At 41.8% G+C, this 21,230-nt stretch overlaps 1 protein-coding gene across 2 annotated transcripts in view; it reads right to left on the bottom strand.

Moving 5' to 3' along the window:
• Positions 1–5: 5 nt before the first annotated feature.
• Positions 6–21,230, bottom strand: part of LOC103182203 (reticulon-4-interacting protein 1 homolog, mitochondrial) — a 21,638-nt gene continuing 413 nt past the window's right edge. The window contains exons 1-9 of one of the 2 annotated variants that reach the window (XM_007899109.2): positions 20,111–20,737; positions 18,777–18,928; positions 17,145–17,213; positions 15,826–15,950; positions 14,534–14,582; positions 14,012–14,148; positions 13,276–13,459; positions 10,688–10,780; positions 6–168 (exon numbers count right to left, since the gene is read on the bottom strand). In XM_007899109.2, coding sequence (XP_007897300.2) covers positions 49–168; positions 10,688–10,780; positions 13,276–13,459; positions 14,012–14,148; positions 14,534–14,582; positions 15,826–15,950; positions 17,145–17,213; positions 18,777–18,928; positions 20,111–20,384 — 1,203 coding nt within the window. In that variant the 5' untranslated portion in view covers positions 20,385–20,737 and the 3' untranslated portion in view covers positions 6–48. Of the gene's footprint in view, positions 169–10,687; positions 10,781–13,275; positions 13,460–14,011; positions 14,149–14,533; positions 14,583–15,825; positions 15,951–17,144; positions 17,214–18,776; positions 18,929–20,110; positions 20,738–21,230 lie in introns of those variants that run through there. The other variant, XM_042345195.1, reaches the window with a different exon arrangement.

Here is a 21,230-nt window from a genome sequence, read left to right as displayed (position 1 = left end):
ACTGCTGGCTTGAAGTGAGTTTAATATAATGGTCTGTACAGGTTACAATCATTTCCCACTTCCAATACCGTCAATTACAATCTTCCCTCGTGCATGACCCCCTTCCAGTTTTTGAAAAGCCTCTGGAACTTCAGAGAAGGAGAACACCTGATCAACAACTGGACGGATCTAAAGAAGAGAAAGTGAGAGTCAGACTAGCTCAGTTGGTAGCACTTTTACCTCTTGATTCATACATTAGGTGATTGATTGGCTCCCGTCAGCGCCTCCTCACCTCAGGCACTGACAGCATCACTATCCATGGTGCACACTCCACCTTGCTAAGCCAGTCCGGAATCTTGGGGTCTTGTTTGATCCTCAACTATCCTTTCTACCCCACATCTGAGCCATGACCCACTCTGCCTTCCCCCACCTCTACAATGTCGCCCAGCTCTGACACTGTCTCACACCGCAGGCCGCCAAAACCCTCATACACACCTTCATTACATCGAGGCTCGACTATGCAAACTCACTATTTGTTGGCCTCCCCAACTCCTCCCTCGACAGGCTTCAGAACATCCAGAACTCTGCCGTCCGTGTCCTCTCCCGCACCAGGCTCTGTGACCCTATCACCCCCATCCTTGCCCGACTCCACTGGCTTCCCATCACACAGAGGATACAGTTCAAGATCCTGGTCTCACCTTCAAAGCCCTCCATTGTCTTGCTCCCCTCTACCTCTCCGACCTCCTAACCCCCTACTACTCTGTTTGCTCACTCCGCTCAGTGGGCTCCGGCCTGCTTCACGTCCCCCGTCTCGCTCGCCCCACTATAATCCCCCAAATAAAACTGGTGGTTCAGGCATGGATCGTGTAAGAAATTGCTGTGCGCAAATTAGCTCACACCATCATTCCACTTCCAATACATTGTGTGAAGTGCTTTGGGATATGCTCCTGGCATGAAATGTAAGGATTATTATCCCTCATTTAATTAGCAATTGAAATAAATTAAGATATGGATTAATTGTCCATTACATATTTTGATTTAGAAAATATAGAAATTCCAATTGGAACAAACAGCTAATGTAGTGATCACTTAATAGAGGCAGAGGGTCTGTACAATACTCACACTGAAACAAAGGCTTGGATACAAACAACAGGCACGTGGTGCAACTGCACAACCTCACAAGCGCCAAAACTATATATTTAGAAGTCTAAAACAGCATTGACTATTATCTGCTGTACGCTCACCTCTGATCACCAAAGATAATGTGCCTTTGGCCCAGTTTTGAAGATAATGTCAGTGATAGGAAGGGCAACTGCTATGCAAACAATAACGTTAAAACAAGTGACATTTTGATATTTGTAATTAACCTTTTTTTTGGTTACATGTTCAGTTGCATGGTGAAGCCCTCTGCAGTTCAGGAAGGAATTGCAGCTGCCATCATAGAACTGCTGATCTCATTGTGTTTGGGTTACATCAACTTGAAATGAATACCATGGTTCCCAACCATATCCAATCCCATGTCAACCAAATTCCATAAGAATGTTGGTTAGATCCAGACTCTTCCTTCACCTATCTCTTCAGTTTCAACTATTAATACTTTTATGATTAGAATTAACATTTTCTCAACTGTATCCCCTTCTTAAACCAATTTGAAGTAAGCAACATGGCACAACAACAACTCACATTTATATAGCATCCTTCATGTAGGATAGCAGCTCGGACATTGTTGGCGTTGGACAAAGGTTAGGGTGGACTATAGGCCTGGGGAAAGGTTAGAGGGGACTATAGGTCCGGGTAAAGGTAGGTTTTAACTAGGATTTAAAGGCAGATGGAGTGTGCCAGGAGATAGGGGCATATTAAACAAAGGATCAAGCACCAATGGTGGCACGGGGATGTACAGCAGGCCTCTGTTAGTTGATCAGAGAGCGTGAGCAGAGGAGTAGGGTCCCCAATACTATGAACAGACACTGATTCCATGGAAAAGATCAGTTCTGGTTATCACAATATAAGTGGGCTGCTCAGGCCAGTGCAAAGGCACAATCCATAGTAGGTTTAAATAGGGAAGTAGACAGGTATGTACAGGAAAGTTAGAGGCTTGAAAGGTATGGAGATAAGGCGGGGCAGTAGGATTAAATGAACACCTTGATCTGAGAGCCTGTGAAGACTCGATGGTTGAATGGCCTTGTTCCGTGCAGTAGATTTCTATAAGGAGAACAATATGCATAATCCACAGTTTGGAATGAAGACCAACATTAAAAACTAGATAAACTTGGGCTTTCCAGTCTCAAAACGAGATGTTGCAGAGGGAACCTTACCGTCTAGAGGTACATTAGAATTAGATCTTAGAGTTAGATATAATATCATACAGAACTTTTTAAATAATGTTTTAATAAATTTCTTTGTCTTTTCACAAAAATCCTAAACTATCCCCAACAAAGCTTAAAGGCAGAATCACTCAATGAAACAATGTCCAAATCTCCAAGTGTAATGATAAAATCCAATGAAATGGGAACTCTGTGTATGGATAGGATCAGCTGTGACATTTCCCCCGTTCTCTCTGGTTAAATCATCCTGTTAACTCATGTATTACACAATGCACAATAAAGCAATTCAGTGTTCAGTCTAGAAGAAAATAAATGGTAAAAATGTGGAGGTTTTTTTCTGCTAGTTTCTTGACTCAACAGAGTGCGGAGGCTGGAAAGAGAGAGAAACCGTCTGTGTGGTACTTGAGCAAAGAGCCAAATGACCAAACACAGACGTGCAATTAATTAGCACTTATATAAAGCAGGTGATGTACACGTGGCAAACTTCAAAGTTGCTGAAATTAGGCATATTTGAAACTCGAGCAGCAATACGAAGAACACATTATTTTGGATTGAAACAGCAGACAATCAAGCTACAGGGCTTAAACTGTGCTCAAGAGACTAAGTCAACTGGAAAACTGCTGGTCTGAAAGTTATCCATCCAGAGGCAAATGTGCCATATGACTAGTGATGATCGCTTTTTTTCTGAAACACTAAATGACAACTCCAGTCATTCAGCTTCAGTCACCATGAACAGCTGAATGAGACCCAATCCCTCTGCCGATGATTTCGCCACTCAGCTGGGCAACACTTCAATTTCTATGTTGAATGAGAACTGTGCTATCATCAACTAGCATGCACAATACGCACAAAACACACCGAAAGCTTGTGTGTTCACAACAATGAGGGGGAATCAAAGTTGCCAACCACAAGGTCTCTCTATCACAGTTTTCCTACAAAGAAACCCACAGAACTGTCAAACTGATCTGCTCCCTCCCACATGGGCTGGAGAAGGGCATTGGTGTCCGTGTTGAGTGTGATATTTTGTTTGCCATCCTTAATGTTTAGGTTTTGCAACATGAAGCAAAAATGTCATGTTGGTGAGAAGTTGGGAAAGAATAAACTATATTTTTAAAAAGATTCTCCCCCCACTCCCATGGCACAATCAATAAATGTAGTCGGTAAACTGAACCATTGTTACTATGCTTTGAGAGAGCCATCCATTCAATACACTTTACAAGCCCTTTTCCCCCATAAACCTTCAGATTATTCCTCTTCAGATATCTATCCAGTTCCCTCTTGAAAGTTAATATGAATTTGGTTTCAGTCATCCTATCTGGCAGGGCATTCCCCATCCTCCCCACTTGCAACCCTGTCATTAAAGCTGTAATCCATAACAAGCTATATGCTCTGTTTAATGGAATTGCAAAATGCCTGGGGGAGGCCGAGAAAAAAATTCTGGCAGTCAAGATTTGTGTAAGAAATAAATGTTATCCAGGAAAGTGGGAGGGGGAAAACAGTGAACTTTCAATGACATCCCTGGATGTGACCAATGTGACTGCAGAGACCTAAGATGCCATATAGAATGGTCTTAATATTTAAGAATATGTAGAATTTGAGGAAAAAAGAGTTTAATTCATTTCATTTTGAAGCTGCTTCCCAAACCGAACATTTGGAGAAGGCGGTCCTGGTCAAAGGGAGGAAAGATAGCTGGAGGTCGAACCGGATGCCTAGATTGCGCACTGGTTCAGTGAGTCTGAGGGAGAACCCAGGGAGTTTGAGGAGTTCAGATCCGCAGGAGTGAAGACGTTGACAGTATGGCTTCCATCTTGTCCACATTCAGGTGCAGGAAGTTTGGACTCACCAAGGCTCTAATGTCTGCCAGACAAGCTGACAGAAAGAACATCAGTGGACCTGGAGTTGTAACTGGAGGAGGCAAAGTAGATTTGTGTGTCATCCGCATTCATGGGGAAGTTTACCCCATGTCTGCGGATGACATCACCTAGAGAGAGAGGACCAAGGATGGAGCCCTGGGGTACCCCAGAGGTGACCGGGAGGGTGCGGGAAGAGAAAAGGAACAAGAAAAATAACTTGTATTGTGAGATGCTGAAAAGTAATACTCCCTCTCGTCATGCAAAGAAAGCACCAGTAAATACACAGGAAAACAGCACCATCTATTGGTACAATCTGTTAAACAAGCCAGGTGCATCAAGCTTCAGCGGAACATTGTTTCACAAGTCAAACATCCTCTTGGACAATTTTTTTAGTCAGACGAGTGGGTGATGGAAACGCATCAACGTGCTTACAAATCAGTTCCACATACACATGCCACCTACAAATGGAAATTCCCCTTAATCCAGAATAAAGTATACGTTCTACTTAATTCCTAATTATTTAAACAGAGCAGTCACACCTATGAACCTTTCAGTAGAGATCACTGGATCATACCTAGGCACTTTCAAGACCAAAACTATCACTGATTCTCGAGTTAAGAGCCAGAACTACCTTCTCTACTTCAATCTAGTTACAAGTAAAACTGTGGTGAGGCTTGAGTCATTAGGGGACCTTAGAACTTTGAAGCTTAGATGGATTGGCAATTACATATAGGGAGGACACCAGCTTCATAGCGTTGTCTCTTACTGCACTGCCTGAAATTTTTCACTTCTGATCCTCCATGCTCCCTGCTGGGAGGACATAATCAGTGCAAGAAGTGAACCAACTTTATAATAGCACGTTATTAACACAGAACATTAATAAATTGTTAGAGAGCTGGTTCTCTTATTGAGATGAAGCTGGGCCCTTCAAACAGTTTCCTGTGCTGTGCACCCATATCACACTGATAGCGAGTTCAGTGCAATACACTGACGCAGAGGCTGCAGAGCACTGCAACAAAGCACAATCAAATGTACTGATATTGCAAGGCCAGCAGCTTTCTGCACACCTGCACTTTGGTGAGACACCTCGACTACGTGATAAGGCACTTTATCAAAGGATTATTTATATACAGCGTCCAGGCCAACCTGGAAGTCGACCATTTTTAGCACAGAAAGCGGCTTTCAGTCATGTTGTCTGTAACGCCCTCAATCATGTGGCATGACAATGTGAAATGCTGACTAGTGATTATGTAGGGATTTTATGGACCTCAACACCCAAGTTGTAACAGAGCTATTGTCCAGATTAAAATCAGAGCTGAGGCAGTTAAATTTGAGATCTGAAAACATTTCTTCACACTGATGATCACAAGTTATATGCAAGACACAGACTGCAGATCAAATCAACTGGCATATTTAAAAGGGAGATAGACAGGCACTTGGAAAGTAAAGGCCACGGAGAAAAACAATTTATTGAAAAAAATTTGAAGAGAAAATGACTGGTGAGAATCTTTAAAAATACTGCAGCACAAGCCTCACTTCAGGAGAGAGTGGAACGTAGCCTCAAACCATGGGAGTGCACCCACAGTCAGTGAAAAACACAACCATAGAATTACACAGCACAGAAGGAGGCCATTCGGCCCATCATGTCTGTGCCGGCATAAATAAGAGTTACAGATAGCTTGGTAACAGAAGGTCAGTGACACAAGGGAATGTGGCATCTATTGCCTTTGGCTGCACAGTTGGATCCCGCTTTCTGGTTAGGGGTATGTGAGAGGCAGTTCCACACGAGGGAGGATGGGACATTTAGACTCTCCTGGGCAAACCCAGCATTCATGAACATAAATACTCCACTTCTCTCCTCTCCATTACGTCTTCAAAACCATTGTCGTTTATTTATACATTTGTCAGGAGGATAAGTTTAAAAAACGATTCAGCAAATATCAGAGACTAAAAGTTAATGTATGAGCACACATGCACAGGTCATGGTTTACAATCATGGTTGTACTTTGAGGGATATGGATGAAAAGCCAGCAGATTTTAAATGAACCAATTGATATTTAGAATGGGATTTGTGGACCGTGAAACTGTACTCTTAATAAAAGAAGCACGCTTTCCTGTGTTAATAAACTACCTGCCTTTTTAAACTTATGTTTTTCCCACAAATTTCTTCTCTCCCCCTCGTTTCTGAAAATTGTCCTCATTTGCCTGGCTCAGTTGGTAGCACTCGAGTCAGAAGGTTGTAGTTTCAAGCCCAATGTCAGGGCTATGAACTCACAGTCTAGGCCAACCTAATGCATTGATGGAGAAGTGCTGCATTGGTTGAAATTCTATTCAACAGAAGAGACATTAAACAGAGGTCACGTCTGCCTGTCCAGGTGGACGTTAAAGATCCCATGGCACAATTTGAAAAGAGAAGAGTTTTGCCTGGCCAAGAATCCCCTAGATATATAAATTGGCTCAACAGGTGCAGTTTTTAGGTAAAACCATTTGAATGACGTTCTCCCACAGCATTTTGAAACCCTACATATCTCTTTTGAAGGCTGAAAAGCTCTAGTATGTTGAGTCGTTCCTCACAGATTAATACTAACATTGGGGATGAGCCTTGTTGCTCTCTTTGCCACTGCCTTTTGAGCCTTTATGTCCCAGCAGCCAAATCTGTACTTGATTCTCTAGACCTATCTTTATAGATACTTGTACATGTTTTTGTATTATTGTGACCCAAGAATCAATTGGTTTTTTTTGCGGGTATATTCAGCAGTTCTCAGCATGGCCATTAGATGGGGCAAGTTACTTTAGGGAAACCAACTCCTGACAAGGGCATTCCACTCACCAGTAGCCCTGGTGTCTGTCTGACCCAACCAAGGTCAAAATGTGTCCCGGGGGCAAAGCTTTATTCTTGGCTCATGGGGAGGATATGTGTGTGTGTGAGGGGGGGGGGGGGGGGTTAGGCTTTATTGGAGGAGAATGGTGGTAGCCAAAAATAAAATATATAACTAAACAACTCTGCAAAGCAGGTATGTCATTTTCACGTCCAATTACCCAGACAGCTGAGTCAACAAATCAGCATTGTGTTTCAAATCTCCTGTTGTTAATCTAGCTCTTATTAATCACTGTGCTGACTCATGGAAGTGTTTGTAATGTTCTGTTTCAACTAAGTAAACAAGCTGAATCCAGGGACCAACATTTTCAATTCCCAACTGATTCAGAAGTGTAATCAAAACAAAAAGAGAATTACTCAAACACGAGCTCTCCAGTTTTCAACATTCCCCCCACCCCTGATGATTTCATCCTCACAAAGTTTATGTGTGGGGTCTCAGTGCTTTTTTAAAAATATAACAACTGCTGAAGGGTTATGTGTACACATCAGTCCTGTGCAACTTTTTTCATTGCTCATTCTACAAATACATACTCACACAGACACAGAGTTACATACACACACAAACAGCTATTCACTTATTAGGATCCAATCAGACTGTCGCTCATCCCCTCCTCTGCCCAAAGTCTGTCACCATCGGCCCCCACAGAGTGTTGAGATTACATCCCCACCCACCTCCCCCAGACTGTCTTCTCTTCAGCAAAAGTGGTAGCCTCAAACTCATTACATTTTCCCACCATGGCTTCACAAAGAAACTTTCAGCTCCATCTCCTTTTATGCACAACTTTGCAGAGGTTTCTCTTTCCAGAGGTCCCATCCAACAAGAATTCCCACTATTATTCAGATCAACTTGACAAAGAATACTCCATCCACACAAGAATAATGTGATTTGTTCAAGTGGCTATTCACCTTTGTGAGTCTGGACAGTGACTGAGTTAGGGTATCACGGTAGAGTATAATCACAGTGTGATGTGTACTATCTCAGCATCATCTGTGCTTTAAGGAGCATGTACAAGGAATTTAAGAGTGGTCATTTCAAATAACACTACTCTTGAGTTCAGCACGGAAAATCAGATCAAGTGAGTGAAGCAAAAATCAAATTCTGTGAAAAATGTGTCTGCTTGGAACTACATCTCTGGTTTGTTTCCGTGAAGTCAGATTTCAGTCAGAGGAGGCTCCTGCTCCTGGCAGGCAATTTGCGCTTGAGTGAAGTTCCAGCAGATTGGCCCAACACACATCCAGGTACCTGCAGTGCCCGCTATTTGTTAATCAATCTGCAAATCTCCAGACTGGACTTGAGGTTCACAAATTGATTAACAATTGACCCCACTCCCAGCACACTCTTAGCCACATTATAGTAAATACCGTGAAATGCTGGCTCTCTCACAATGGGAAGCGTTCAGACCTTGGCTCAATTCCCAGTCTCTCTGCAGCACTGTGCAGTAGAAACTCATTCTGCATTGACAACTTTTCAGAACATCTTTCCGATAAGTTTCCAAACTGAGGTTGTCTGTTTCCTCAGGTGGACGTTAAATGACACCATAGCACTTCTCGAAAAGTTCAAGGAAGTTTCTCCCGGTATCCTGGCTAACTACCCTCCAAAATGTTTGTGGGTCATTACCGTGTGCTATGTTGGCCTATAAAAATACAATCACTACACTTTGCAGTATATTCTGTGAAGCATTTTGAAATGTTTTGACAGAGTGGTAGTCACTATATCAAATGCAACAATGATTATAATTATTAAACAGGAAATCCAAGAGATTTTTATATTTGTTGGAAGGAATGTAAGTGCAAAGCTGTCACAGGTCTGTGTTTAGCTTTGTAGATTCATAGATATTTATAATAATAATCTTTGCAGTTGATATAGCGCTTTTCACGTTTTCTAGACGTCTCAAAGCGCTTCACAGAATATGCTGTAAAGTGAATTATATTTGTGGGTGAAACCCACAGAAGGAGGCATTTGAATCTCCAACAGCTCACAGAACAAGGTGTTCAATCAATCCCACTGCTCTGCCTTAACATCATAACCCTTCAAGCCTCTATCCTACATATACCTCTCTACTTCCCTCTTGAAACCCACAATAGACTGTCTACCACCTCACTTGGCCGGACAATCCACACTCCAATTCTCTGAGTGAAATTATTTCTCTCCTTTCACTCTTCTTGTGACTGTCTTATAAGTACACCACTAATTACTTTCACAGCAGATTTAGAGGGCCTTCTTGCTGTGAAACTGCTCATTTGCAAGTTATTAGAACTTCGGAGCAGAACAGAAGTTTTTTTGTGTTTTTCTGTGGTCTGGAAAAATCCCATATTAAAACTCACTTTCTGCAGTGCAGTGTATGGGGTGCCGACAGCTCTCGGGTATTGTCTAAGTGACCATTCTTCATGTAGCCGGCCTGTACCACCAACCCTCACCAGATGTCCCACACATAATATTAATAATAAAAATAATTGTTGCATTTGATTTAGTGCCTTATCACATCTTCGAGACGTCTCAAAGCGCTTCATAGAATATACTGTAAAGTGAATTGACTGGATTTTTTTTAAAACACTACTTCAGTGAGTGAGTAATAAACTTATGGATCAGGCTCGCTAGAAAGACAGTGGAAGCAGAAAATGTTGCTTGTTTCAAGAACAAATTAGATAAGATTTCTGCCAGAAAATAATATTTCGGGTAACAGTATATAGTTTGGGACACGACATGTCAAGCGACTGCCAGGATGGTGGAAGGCGAACTACATGGACTTTGGTCTTCTTTTGCCTAGCAAATTCTTGTGTTCTTATGGATATTTTGCTGGCGAAACATGACAACCAATTGCGCACACCAGTGTCCCACATACAGCCGTGGATTGAGTGACCAAATTATTATTATTTTTTATTTTATTTATTTTTGATGGGATTATTACGCCCGGAATAGCAATCCGCCAATTGACTAACAACTGGATTCCTACTTAGTGCTAGGTAAACAGAGGCAAGAACATAGGAAACTTGCCTAAGGTTTCACCCTGCTTGGGAATCGAACCCGAGTCCTCTCACTTGCAAGGCGAGTGCTCTAACCAAAACCCTACAGGATTCCACAACATCCATCACAGGTCACTGAGTTAGTGATCAGGAGTGCAAATCCTGGTTATGGTTTTAACTCTCTCTAGTCCACAGGCAGTATTTGAGAATACTTGTTCACTTTATGGAGTTATTCTTCTCTCCTTGCTGGATAACACATGGTTACCTCTAATTAAGAATGAGGAAGCTACTCAGTTCCGACAAAGGGCCAAAACATCAACATTTCTTTACATTGCACACTTGCCTCAGAGCACAAGAAAAAACGTAGGTGGGCGCATTGCAGCCCATAGGAACACAACATCAGCGATAGGTCATCGAAACTATTTTGCCATTTTATAGATTATGACGCATCTTTTATTCCTGTTTCCTCACCTTTTCTCAGATTCCATAATACCGTTTCTTCCAAAACGTCCACATCCTTTTTAAACATCCCAATTGATTCTGCATCTACAGCATTCTGGGCAGTGTATTTCACATTTCTATGACCCTCTGTGTGAAGAAATATTTTCTGATCCACAGGACATGCAGACAGAACTAATGCGCTATACATTACTGAGAACAGCAGCTGATTTTAGTGCGAGGTGACTGACCTTGCCCTCATCTACAAGTGCCACTATCTCATCCAGCGATGGACCACTTGGTGCAAAAAAGCCCCAGCGATAATGCACACCGTTCCTCAGATGCTAAACGATAAAGAAAGGGAGAGAGAGTAAGGATTTAATATGATATGAAATGCTTATTTATTTTCATACAACGACCGAGAAAGTTGTTGAAATTAAATGTTAACAATCCTTGAATGATTCCATCTTTAACCCGAAGAATGATCAAAACATCAAACATCCACTTATCGCGACCAAAACTTCAACTAGGACACAAACAAGGTTTAAGTGTTACAGGTACCATTCCCAACACTGAGATTGGACAGTGCTATCAGTAAGGTAACAAAAACCTTGTCCCAGACTTGGGTCAGAATTAAAAATATTAAAATGAAATTAAATCAAAAGACATTCAACAATGGAAATCTAGTATTTACATTCGAGAAGAGAACCAAATTAGGTGGGTAGCTTCCTCATTATTTAACTGCTGGAATATACACCAGGTACAACCCTTGACTGGGCCTTAAAAACAATAAAATAATCTTTGTATTTGATATTGTGCCTTTCATGTCAGGAGGACTTCTCAAAGGATTAACGAGATTTACTGTAAAGTGTAGTGACTATTTTGAAGGCGAACGCGGCAGCCAATTTGTGCAAGGTAATGTCCCACAAACAGCCAGGAAATGAATGACTGGTTTTTAATTTGGGAATTGTTGACCAGGAAATGGGGAAAACTCCCTTTCATTATTCAGTAATGCCATGGGATCTTTATGGTTTTTAAAGTCTTGTCCGAAGGATGGAGATCTTTTTGGGGTGCCCCACAATGTTTTCTTAAAGTAACGGAAATACTAGATTTCCATTGTCTTTACCCCATATCTGTGCCATTTCACAAGAGAGTGGTTGTTAAATCTTCTGTTGGAATATAATGTAGCAACGTTTCAATCACAGGACTGTGGGGGCGCGGGGGGAGACTGGGAGAGAAGAGAAATTAATTTTTTCTTCAGAAGTGACTGCAAAGCCTGGAGGCACTACTCTATAAATAATCTGTATGCACCTTCAATGTGGAAAAATATATAAATCAATCGATCATCAAAGGTCTTTAGGTTGGTTGATAAATCGTGTGCTACTTTAGATTTCTACTTTAAAAAACAACGTCTCCTCACTAAATGTTAAACGGTGAAGGACAGAATGAAGAAAGGTTCAGTCTCAATGCAGCCAAAGGCACAAGTAAATATCACATGCTTCTCCTTCTAAATAAAACCTCATACATCTTGGGATCTTATTTATTAACATTCTAGCTTTCGCTTGTTGATCAAATGAAAACATTCATGCAATGGCACAAACCTCCCTTGTCCAATCTGAGGTCATTTGTTATCAGTGGTTAAAGATTCCGTGAGTGCAACACACTAAGCAACGATGGCCAAGATTAGCCTGAGGCAGTGCTGTCAGATGGAAAAGATGGCTGCTGGCTCTCCTCCTGAAGCTGTACTGTGCCCTCATGCTGGCTTTGTGGGTGTAAGCAAGTCTGAATGTTTTCATTCAAGTCAAGCTTTGCCACTCCGTTAAAGACCTAGGCCCGGCCAGATAGCACATTGCAGCTTCCACCTTTTTAAAATCCCTCAGACTTTTATACTTAACAAGAAAAATATATTACTTTACTTTTCAGCTCTTTGGAATTACTCAATCCCATGAACTCCAGAGAGAATCTAAGTTAGTACTTGTTGTTATGGTATTAAATTATTACGACAAGCAAAAGGTTTCTGAGGCATTTTATTACATTCCTTATCCTGGCCTGAACGTTCAGACGGTAGGCTGCGTAGTTCCAGCCTCCGGTACCTCACTATGGGGCCATCATTCATAAGAAAACCTAAATGCCAACAGACTATTTAATCGGGGGGTGGGGGGGAATTCTGACAGCCATACCCCTGTCATAAGTCCTCAAACCCTCACTTTCCTGTATGGATCACTGAATAGTCATTGGGAACTGGAACTTTGGCTAATTATTGTCTTCCCTATTGCAGAGCCCCCAAGGCCATTTGCAATCTCCTTACTCCAACTGGACAAGATGAGTTACCTCAGCACACACTCCGTTCTGGACTGAGGGACATTGTTCCGTTCCACATTGAACCTGGAACTGACCTGGCACAACAAGCAAATGGTTAATTCCCCATTTTGCTAATCAAGCTGAATTCTCTTAGTTGATTGTTAAACTCAGTGGCAATGGTGCGACATTGAGAGGGCAGTAAAAGTGCTGATGGTGACAACAGATTTAAAGGTGTATTGGCTCATGTAACTGACAGAGTGAACCTCATCCCCAGGCTGAATGCAGCCTGCGAACCAACAGTTGGACCACCTCTTTACACAAAGGAACCAGCGTGTGGAATTCAACTATATCATCCTCATGATGCTGTCACTTGATATAACGCCTTTCTCGTCATTGAGACCCTTTCCAGTAAAATCTTTTCTCAAAGCACTTCACAGGATTTTAATGTAATGTGGAGTGACTATGAAGTTGTAGGCAAACGCAGTAGCCCATTTGCGCAAAGCAATAACAAGATCTTCAGCTACTTGAATGATTTTACCTTTAACACTTTTGTGCCCACAGTCACCCCAGACCGAAGCATTCCATCAGGGACCCCCAGCCTGTCCATGTTGAGCATCAACGGAGTGATCAATGTAACGTACGTTGCTCCTGACCACGGCCTCAGCAAGCTCAAGGCCCACTTTTCTGTATCTCCGCCCACGTTATCTAAAATTAGGTCAAACCTGAAAGAAAAGGATGGATAAGTAGCCAAACCCAAACTGTCAAATACGCTGGTCAATTCCCACTGAAGAGACTGGAAGCTTTAGATATGTTCTAGGTAAGTAGAAGATCAGAGAATGAGTTAGCACTGGGAATTCATCACGCCATGAGGTATTGTGTGCAGACACTTGACCCTAGAGAAGGAGCGTCCCACCATGAGGCTTGCTGTAGAGAAAACAGATCACCTGCTCCTCTCAGGAGGTATGAGCTGTGCAGACAATGCACAGTAAAACAGGAACCTCCCCTCACTTGCCATATGAAGGAAAATGCACAGGTGGTTTCCAAGGGCACCTTTATCGGGAACGTTACTTAGGAACATTACTCAGTAACACTGGGTCAAAGAAATCCCTGGCTTTACGCTCATCTCCCAGACTTTAATATCATCAACTTAAATCAGCCAAAAATAGAGCTGATAATTTGGTTGCTTTAAGGAATTATGTTAAAGCTCAGGTGAGCAAAAAACTTTTTTTTGAGTAAATGCTACTCCACTGACTCTTTCAAAACTGAAAACTTACAGGTCCAAGGTCTTCAGTTGCTGCTCCACATGTGGAGTTTTATAGTCAATGGCGTGATCTGCGCCCAAATCCTTGACGAATGAGAAGGCATCCTGGGAGCAGGTGGTTGTTACATGGGCTCCCCAGGCTTTTGTGAGCTAAAGAAATGCAATAGCTTGAGGTTAGTAAAGATTCTTTGGGCTATTACTGCAGCACGTTATCCTGGTTACAAAAACATTGTAAGTCTGAGAATCAAACTATTCAGCATGAAGTACAGTGCCGGTAATTGATCAGAAATCAATTCAATACACTGAACACAAACACACACACACACAGTATAGGGTCACTTGCTGCCTAATCTCTACCAAACTGAGACCCCATCAACGTTTTACACAACAAAACCTGTGTTTTGTAAGAGACATCTTAAGAGGACTGGGTGGAGGAACACACGCATGGCATGATTTTGTTTTGTACAGAAAGACTCATCCCCTCAGTGCATTGCCTTGAACTTACTGCCCAAAATGAGTATACAGCAGTTTTTACCTGAATAGTAAAAGTGCCAACCCCTCCAGATCCACCAAGGATCAGAATCCTGGAATAAAGAAGTTAAAGTGCCCATTATTACAATATAGCAAATCAAATGCTGTACTTCCAAAAATTGAGTGTACCTCACTGATTAGCATTCCCTTCCGTCTCCTCACCCTGACCATTTCCCCCCTGCTCGGGTCCTCACCCAACTATCCAGCGCCTTGGGACGTCCTCCCGACGTGAAAGGCGCTCTATAAATGAAATCTTGTTGTTGTAGCATTTTAAAAATCTACATGTGTTAATAGATGCTCGGCACACATAGACAAATACAGGGTGTATTACTAAACATTTTAAGAAAATTTCCTTCAGTTAAAGAACACAATGACCTATATTGCCCTTCTTGCCCAAATTTACACCAAATTCGGAATATAAACTCTGGTATGGACTGGTTCGGCCGAGTGGACTGTTTATATTCTTTGTAAATTTAAGCCAATTAGCTACTCATCTCACAATTGTTCATGAACATTGCTGGCATAGATTAGCTGCAGTCTTTGCCTAAATAACAACATTCACTTTAATTTCTAATCAATTCTATTTTGTAACATTGTGAGATTATATGTGGTAACTGAGACATTTATTCTTATATGAAAGATGTGCATGAATATAAGTTATTATTATCATTTTTGTACAGCCCGAAGTTCTGACAATCAAGATAAAGAGCAAAGTGCTTCCTCAGTTTACAGTACATGTTTGTGTGATAGTCACACGTACACGCAGTTGGGTAAACAAACATTGTGCCAGCAGTGTCCTGACTATTCCAGTCTTTGCTCCAGGTGTCAGGAGGACAGGAAATAATAATCTTGCACTTGATAAAGCGCCTTAACACATTGTCAAAATGTCTCAAGGCACTTTACAGGATTTTTACTGTAAAGTGTAGTTACTGTGTATTTGTAGGCAAAATACTTGAATAATAATATTCCTTGCATTTGATATAGTGCTTTTCACGCCTTCTAGACGTCTCAAAGCGCTTCACAGAATTTGCTGTAAAGTGAATTGACTACATATTTGTGGGCGAAAAACGCGGCAGCCAATTGTGCACAGTAGTGTTCCACAAACAGTCGTGGATTGAAAATGACCAATTTATTATTGTTTTTGTTTTGGAGGGATTATTATTAGACGTGTGGAGTAAGGAAACTTGCCCAAGGTTTCGCCCTGCCTGGAATTGAACTCAGGTGTCTCTCTGTAGAATGTGTCTAAATGTAGAAATCTTAAAACTACATATTGCAGGTAAATGGCACACGCAATACCTTTTCCCTTTACAGTTGTCTTTCTTCAGTCCCGCAGTGTTCACCAGAGCTGACCATGCCGTCAGCGCCACATAGGGTAAAGCTGCAGCCTGGATGTGACTCAAACCTTTCGGCTTGTGCGATACCTTAAAACAAAACACATCTGGTGAATGGGGTGACTTGACATTCAATATTTTGCTTCTTTCTGTCCCTTTCAAAAATGTTCTTCTCCTACATTGTGCAGCATTAACTAGAAAAGGTGGCGGACAGTTGCCTAGATCCCTTTACCAATTCTGTAACCAGTCATTGGGAGGGACACAAAACAACCAGCCTGACTCACTCACCATTCACATTCTTCCTCCCCACCATGGCTGGGAGGGAGAAAGAATGTGAGAAGTAGGGGGTAGGAGCCCGTAGCCTCTACTTATCACTTTCTCCAATGGACATGGAATGGCCTAGACCAGAAATTCAATACATAAGATTTGCAGGTTTAGCACCACATCCCCCCACCGCCCTGTGTTATAGTTCACCCAAACATCAGTGGACTGTCACATCAGGGTTTAATTTGTCACGTTTGTCTCCAAGAACAGTTCACTACCTTCACCGTATATACTGTTTTAAAAAAATTTCAGATATTTCAACATGATAATGCGCTTTAAAATTATTTTTCTTCATTGTGTTTCCTCCTTCACTCTGATAACAGCCATGTCAGCTCTCTCTGCCTATACCACTGGAGTACAGTCACACTGAAGCAAACTTTGTACAATGTACAGTGCCCAAACCCACATCTTTGTTCACTGTTGGCACAAGTGAATCACTCAATTAACATTCTAACAATGAAAGTGTTTTCAGTGCAATTTCTTGTCCAGTGAGCGAGCACAGTCTGATTACAAGTTAAGGTGTTTCTGATGGTCACAAAAGGCTTGAACCTCAAATCACAAACCCAACCAGCTGGGTTAAAGGAGAGGCACAGATCCTGCTTAGGAAGAACTCTTGTGATTCTAGCTCTGGATCAACAGCTCTTGTGAATCCCTCTGTTTATGAGAGCTATTATTTAAGCCCAGGAAACTCCATGTTTTACAATATTAGCATGAAAAATGTTCAAAGCTCCCACAATGAGTAATTGAGGTACAAAGCTTGATGTGGGTGAGTATGTGTGCAATGGAGTTTTGAATGAACTCACAGTGGGCCCTTTTTCTTCATTCTCAGACTAGTTTTCAGAAAACTAAAACATTTATAAAATTATGAGTACACACCACTTTGCTGTCCATTCATTACAACAGAAACAATAGGTAAAGAAAGGGGTTTCAGGTTAATGCCCAAAGCACTGTCAATTGTACCTCATTTGCACTTGCCACAACAAACTCTCCCAATGTTCCCTGTTTCCAGGGTGGGATCGCTGCCCAGACCTGAAAGAAGAAAGAAAGGCATTTGAATGTTCAGGTGCCAAAAAACTGCTTCTACGAATGATAACAATCCTTGAATTTGATATAGCACTTTTCACATCAGGAGAATGTTTTAAAATATTTCAAGAATTTGCAGTAAAATATGCTAACTGTGCATTTTGGAGGCAAACACAGCAGTCAATTTGCCTGCAGCAATGTCCCACAAACAGCCACAACATGAATGACAAGTTTTATCTGGCAGAGGAGCTGAAGGTTCGGCCACTGATGGAGCATGAAAGGAGCTTATACATGGTGGAACTACGGAGGATTACATTGTAAAAGTCTAGTTTGGAGATAATAAAGGCTGAATGAGGGTTTCAGCAGAATTTGGTGTGAGATAGGCATGTAGGTGGGCAACATAATAATACTTTGAATTTGATATAGCACCTTATCATTGTTGAGACATCACAAAGCGCTTCACAGGAATTTCTGTGAAGGGACTGTGTATTTGTAATCAGCCAATTTGCACACAGCAATGTCCCACAAACAGTCATGAACTGGATGACCAATTTTATCTGCATAATTGTTGCCCTTCTGTTTTTGAGTAGTGCCATAGGATCTTTAACCTCCACCTGAACAGGCAGACAGGACCAAAGGATGGTACCTCCCACAATACAGCAAACCTCTAACAATATACTGGACTGTCAGCCTCCACTATGAGTTCTGCCAAATGAGCCAGGCTGACAGAATCCTCACGTTGTCACTGCAGCACTCAAACACTTCAATGCTACAGTCACTTCTAGTTAGGGCAGTTTTATCTTCTTTCAGAGCAGAGATCTTACAAACCCTCACTACTGATCTTAATCTCTCCTGTTCAGTCAATCTGAAACTAATATCCCCACAGCAATGGCTCGGTGCTCACATAAGGTAAACTTCTGTTGCCCGTGTCAAATGTTCAGACCTCAGTCTAGGCTCAACTCTTCTGAGTCTGCAAAAACAGCATCAATCAGTGGCAGAGAACAGACCGAAACCACCAGGACACACTCAGGTGCCAAACATTCCCGCTGCATCATCTATCTGAAGATCAACCTGTGGTGCATTCATTTTTCTTCATGTGGGTGACATTGGCTGCCCAAGCTGCCTGAACAAGCAGGTGAACGGTGCGGTCCTGGGCCTTATGCTGTTTACAATGTGGTGTGACTTCATATACCAATGGCAGTCTCATGAGCATCTTATCGAACCTTCAATTCTGAAAGACTAGGGCAGTATGTGTTAACCTGCTGCCCACCAAACTGAGACTTATTTGTTCCGTCATGCCAGTTAGTGCAGGTCTGAGTTCTGTGAATGTCAGGGAAAGACAAAGACATATCCAGAGGGCAGAAGCTCCAGGATACAAGTTCCTAAAATTAATTTATTGTGAAAATGCCACCTTCCATCGGTAAGCTATTAAAAGCGCACATTCCTGGAACAAATAGTGGGCAGTGCCTCCGTGTATGGGGAAGGACTACAAAAAATTTGGGGCAGTCACTAGACAATAATTACTGTAATAATGACCTCAATGATGCCACAATCGATGGCCAAGCCTACCTTATCTCCAGGCTTGAAAAAAGACACATCCAGGCCAGATTCCATGATGACGCCTGATACGTCTCGGCCCAGAATCAGAGGAAACTCGCTCCCCGCGGGATTTATACTCAACGGATCGCGCCTCATGTTCAGTGTGGCAGCACCATAACCATCTTTAAAGAAGGCAACAAAGTACACAACTGTAATGCTTGTAATTCATATGGCACTTCACTCAAAGAAAGAAGATGTTGTATTTCAAACACTGAGCGGTTATTGCTGCACCACAGTATAGGACGTAGGTTCGATGTCTAATCGCCCACAAGAAGCTCCAAAACTCATGTTGCTCTGGATGAAGGAGAGAATCTGTTTAGTACAGGGCAAGGATTGTCAACTTGTTGAAAGGACCACAGGCCTTGGCATACACCCCTCATGGTGCATCTCCCAATCAAACTGGAACTGGTAGTAGTAAGCAGTGAGCAAAAGCAAAATTTTCCCCAGTGGAAGAACAGAAAGAATATTGGCCTTCGCCAATGTTTTGGGGGACAGACAGATGTCTGTCACATGCAGAAACCCATCACAGTGCTTCAAGTATCCAAACCAAACTGAGTATTCCATTTATCCCATTTATCCCACCTATCCGTGGAAATCCCAGAGATAGATTGTTGGAATGGAATGCGCAATTTCAACCCATTTATTCCCCTTCCCCTCCCCTGCTGGTATGTGGCTTAAAAGAACAATTAAAAGAAATATTTTAAACATAGATCCAACATATAATAATATATTATAATAATAATCCTTGCATTTGATATAGCACCTTATCACGTCACTGAGACGCTTCACAAAATATACTGTAAAGTGAATTTACTGTATACTTTGGTCACTTCAATCCACGACTGTTTTTGGGACACTGCTGTGCGCAATTGGCTGCTGCATTTCGCCCACAAACATACAAGTATACAGTCAATTCACTTTATAGTCTATGCTGTGAAGCGTTTTGATATGTCTACAAGACGTGAAAAATTGCTATATCAAATCCAAGGTTATTATATTTATTACTTCTACCTCTTTCAAATAAAAACATGCTTGCCAAACATTTTTTTGTAAAGACCAAGCCCCTTTAAAAAGGTTGAATAAAGTAATCAGTTCCAAGATCATTTATTATAATAATCATTGCATTGATATAACTTCTGTAACATCAAAATGTCATTTGCCAACTCCCCAGACCCCCTACAATCCAATCTTGCAATGTTAAATCAATCAATAATTTGTAACTTTGAAAAATACACAAACAATAGTTTTTCATAGGGTATGAGAGATTAAAGAAAAGGGTTATTACCCCACATAAATAAACTTACTTCTCATTGAAATATCAATAGGGTTTAAGCTGGAAGCGTGTACTTTGATAATAACTTCATTTGGGTAATGTACAATTGGAAACAGGGTACTTTTTGCAAAGCGCAACACATTATTATTTCCATATTTATCTAACACCCAAGCTGGCATAAGAGTCTGCCTGCAAGGAGAGGTACAAATCTTTCTGCAGATATCATTCTGGAAAATGTTTTCTCGAAGTGAAATATCTGCAAAGAAAACCTTACTACACACTCTTCTGCTGGCTGACTGCAACATGGGGGAGAATATGAGTGACAACTAAATGGTGAAACTGCAGATCTTATAAACCCTTGAAAACAATTTGAATTCCGCTATCTAAATCAAAAAAGATAATAAAGTGCCTAATTTATCTAAGATCATACGTGAAATACACAAAAGTTGTCAGGAGAAATGTTTACATTTAACACAGAACTTAAAAGTGCAAAAGGGCTATGCATTAAACGCAATATCCTATGTTCCTTAATAATGTTAAAGTGTTTGCATGGCTCCACTCTTTCTCTCTCAGCTTTCCCTTAGTCTATCTCACTCTTCTCTCTGAGTGTGTGTGTCTCTCTCTCTGTCTCTCTATCCTTGTCTGTCACTATCTCCCTGTGTGTCTATCTGTCTCTGTGTGTGTCTCTATCTCTGTCTGTGTGTGCCTCACTAGCTCCCTGCCTGTGTGTGTGTGTGTGCCTGTTTGTCTGTCACTCTCTTCCTGCCTGTCTGTGTGTCTGTCTGTGTGTGTGTGTGTGTGTGCCTGTGTCTGTCTGTGTGTGTCTCTGTGTGTGTGTGTCTGTCTGTCTGTGTGTGTGTGGGGGGGGGGCTGTGTGTGTGTGTGTGCCTGTGTCTGTCTGTGTGTGTCTCTGTGTGTGTGTGTGTGTGTGTCTGTCTGTCTGTCACTCTCTTCCTGCCTGTCTGTCTGTGTGTCTGTCTGTGTGTGTGTGTGTGCCTGTGTCTGTCTGTGTGTGTCTCTCTGTGTGTGTGTGTCTGTCTGTCTGTGTGTGTGTGTGGGGGGGGGGGGGGGGGCTGTGTGTGTGTGTGTGTGTGTGTGCCTGTTTGTCTGTCACTCTCTTCCTGCCTGTCTGTGTGTCTGTCTGTGTGTGT

The sequence above is a fragment of the Callorhinchus milii genome, unplaced genomic scaffold, assembly GCF_018977255.1.
Source record: "Callorhinchus milii isolate IMCB2004 unplaced genomic scaffold, IMCB_Cmil_1.0 Scaffold33, whole genome shotgun sequence".
In the NCBI taxonomy this organism is placed as follows: domain Eukaryota; kingdom Metazoa; phylum Chordata; class Chondrichthyes; order Chimaeriformes; family Callorhinchidae; genus Callorhinchus; species Callorhinchus milii.
The sequence above is the reverse complement of the archived record's forward strand: the minus strand, read 5'-3'. Positions and strand labels throughout refer to the sequence as shown.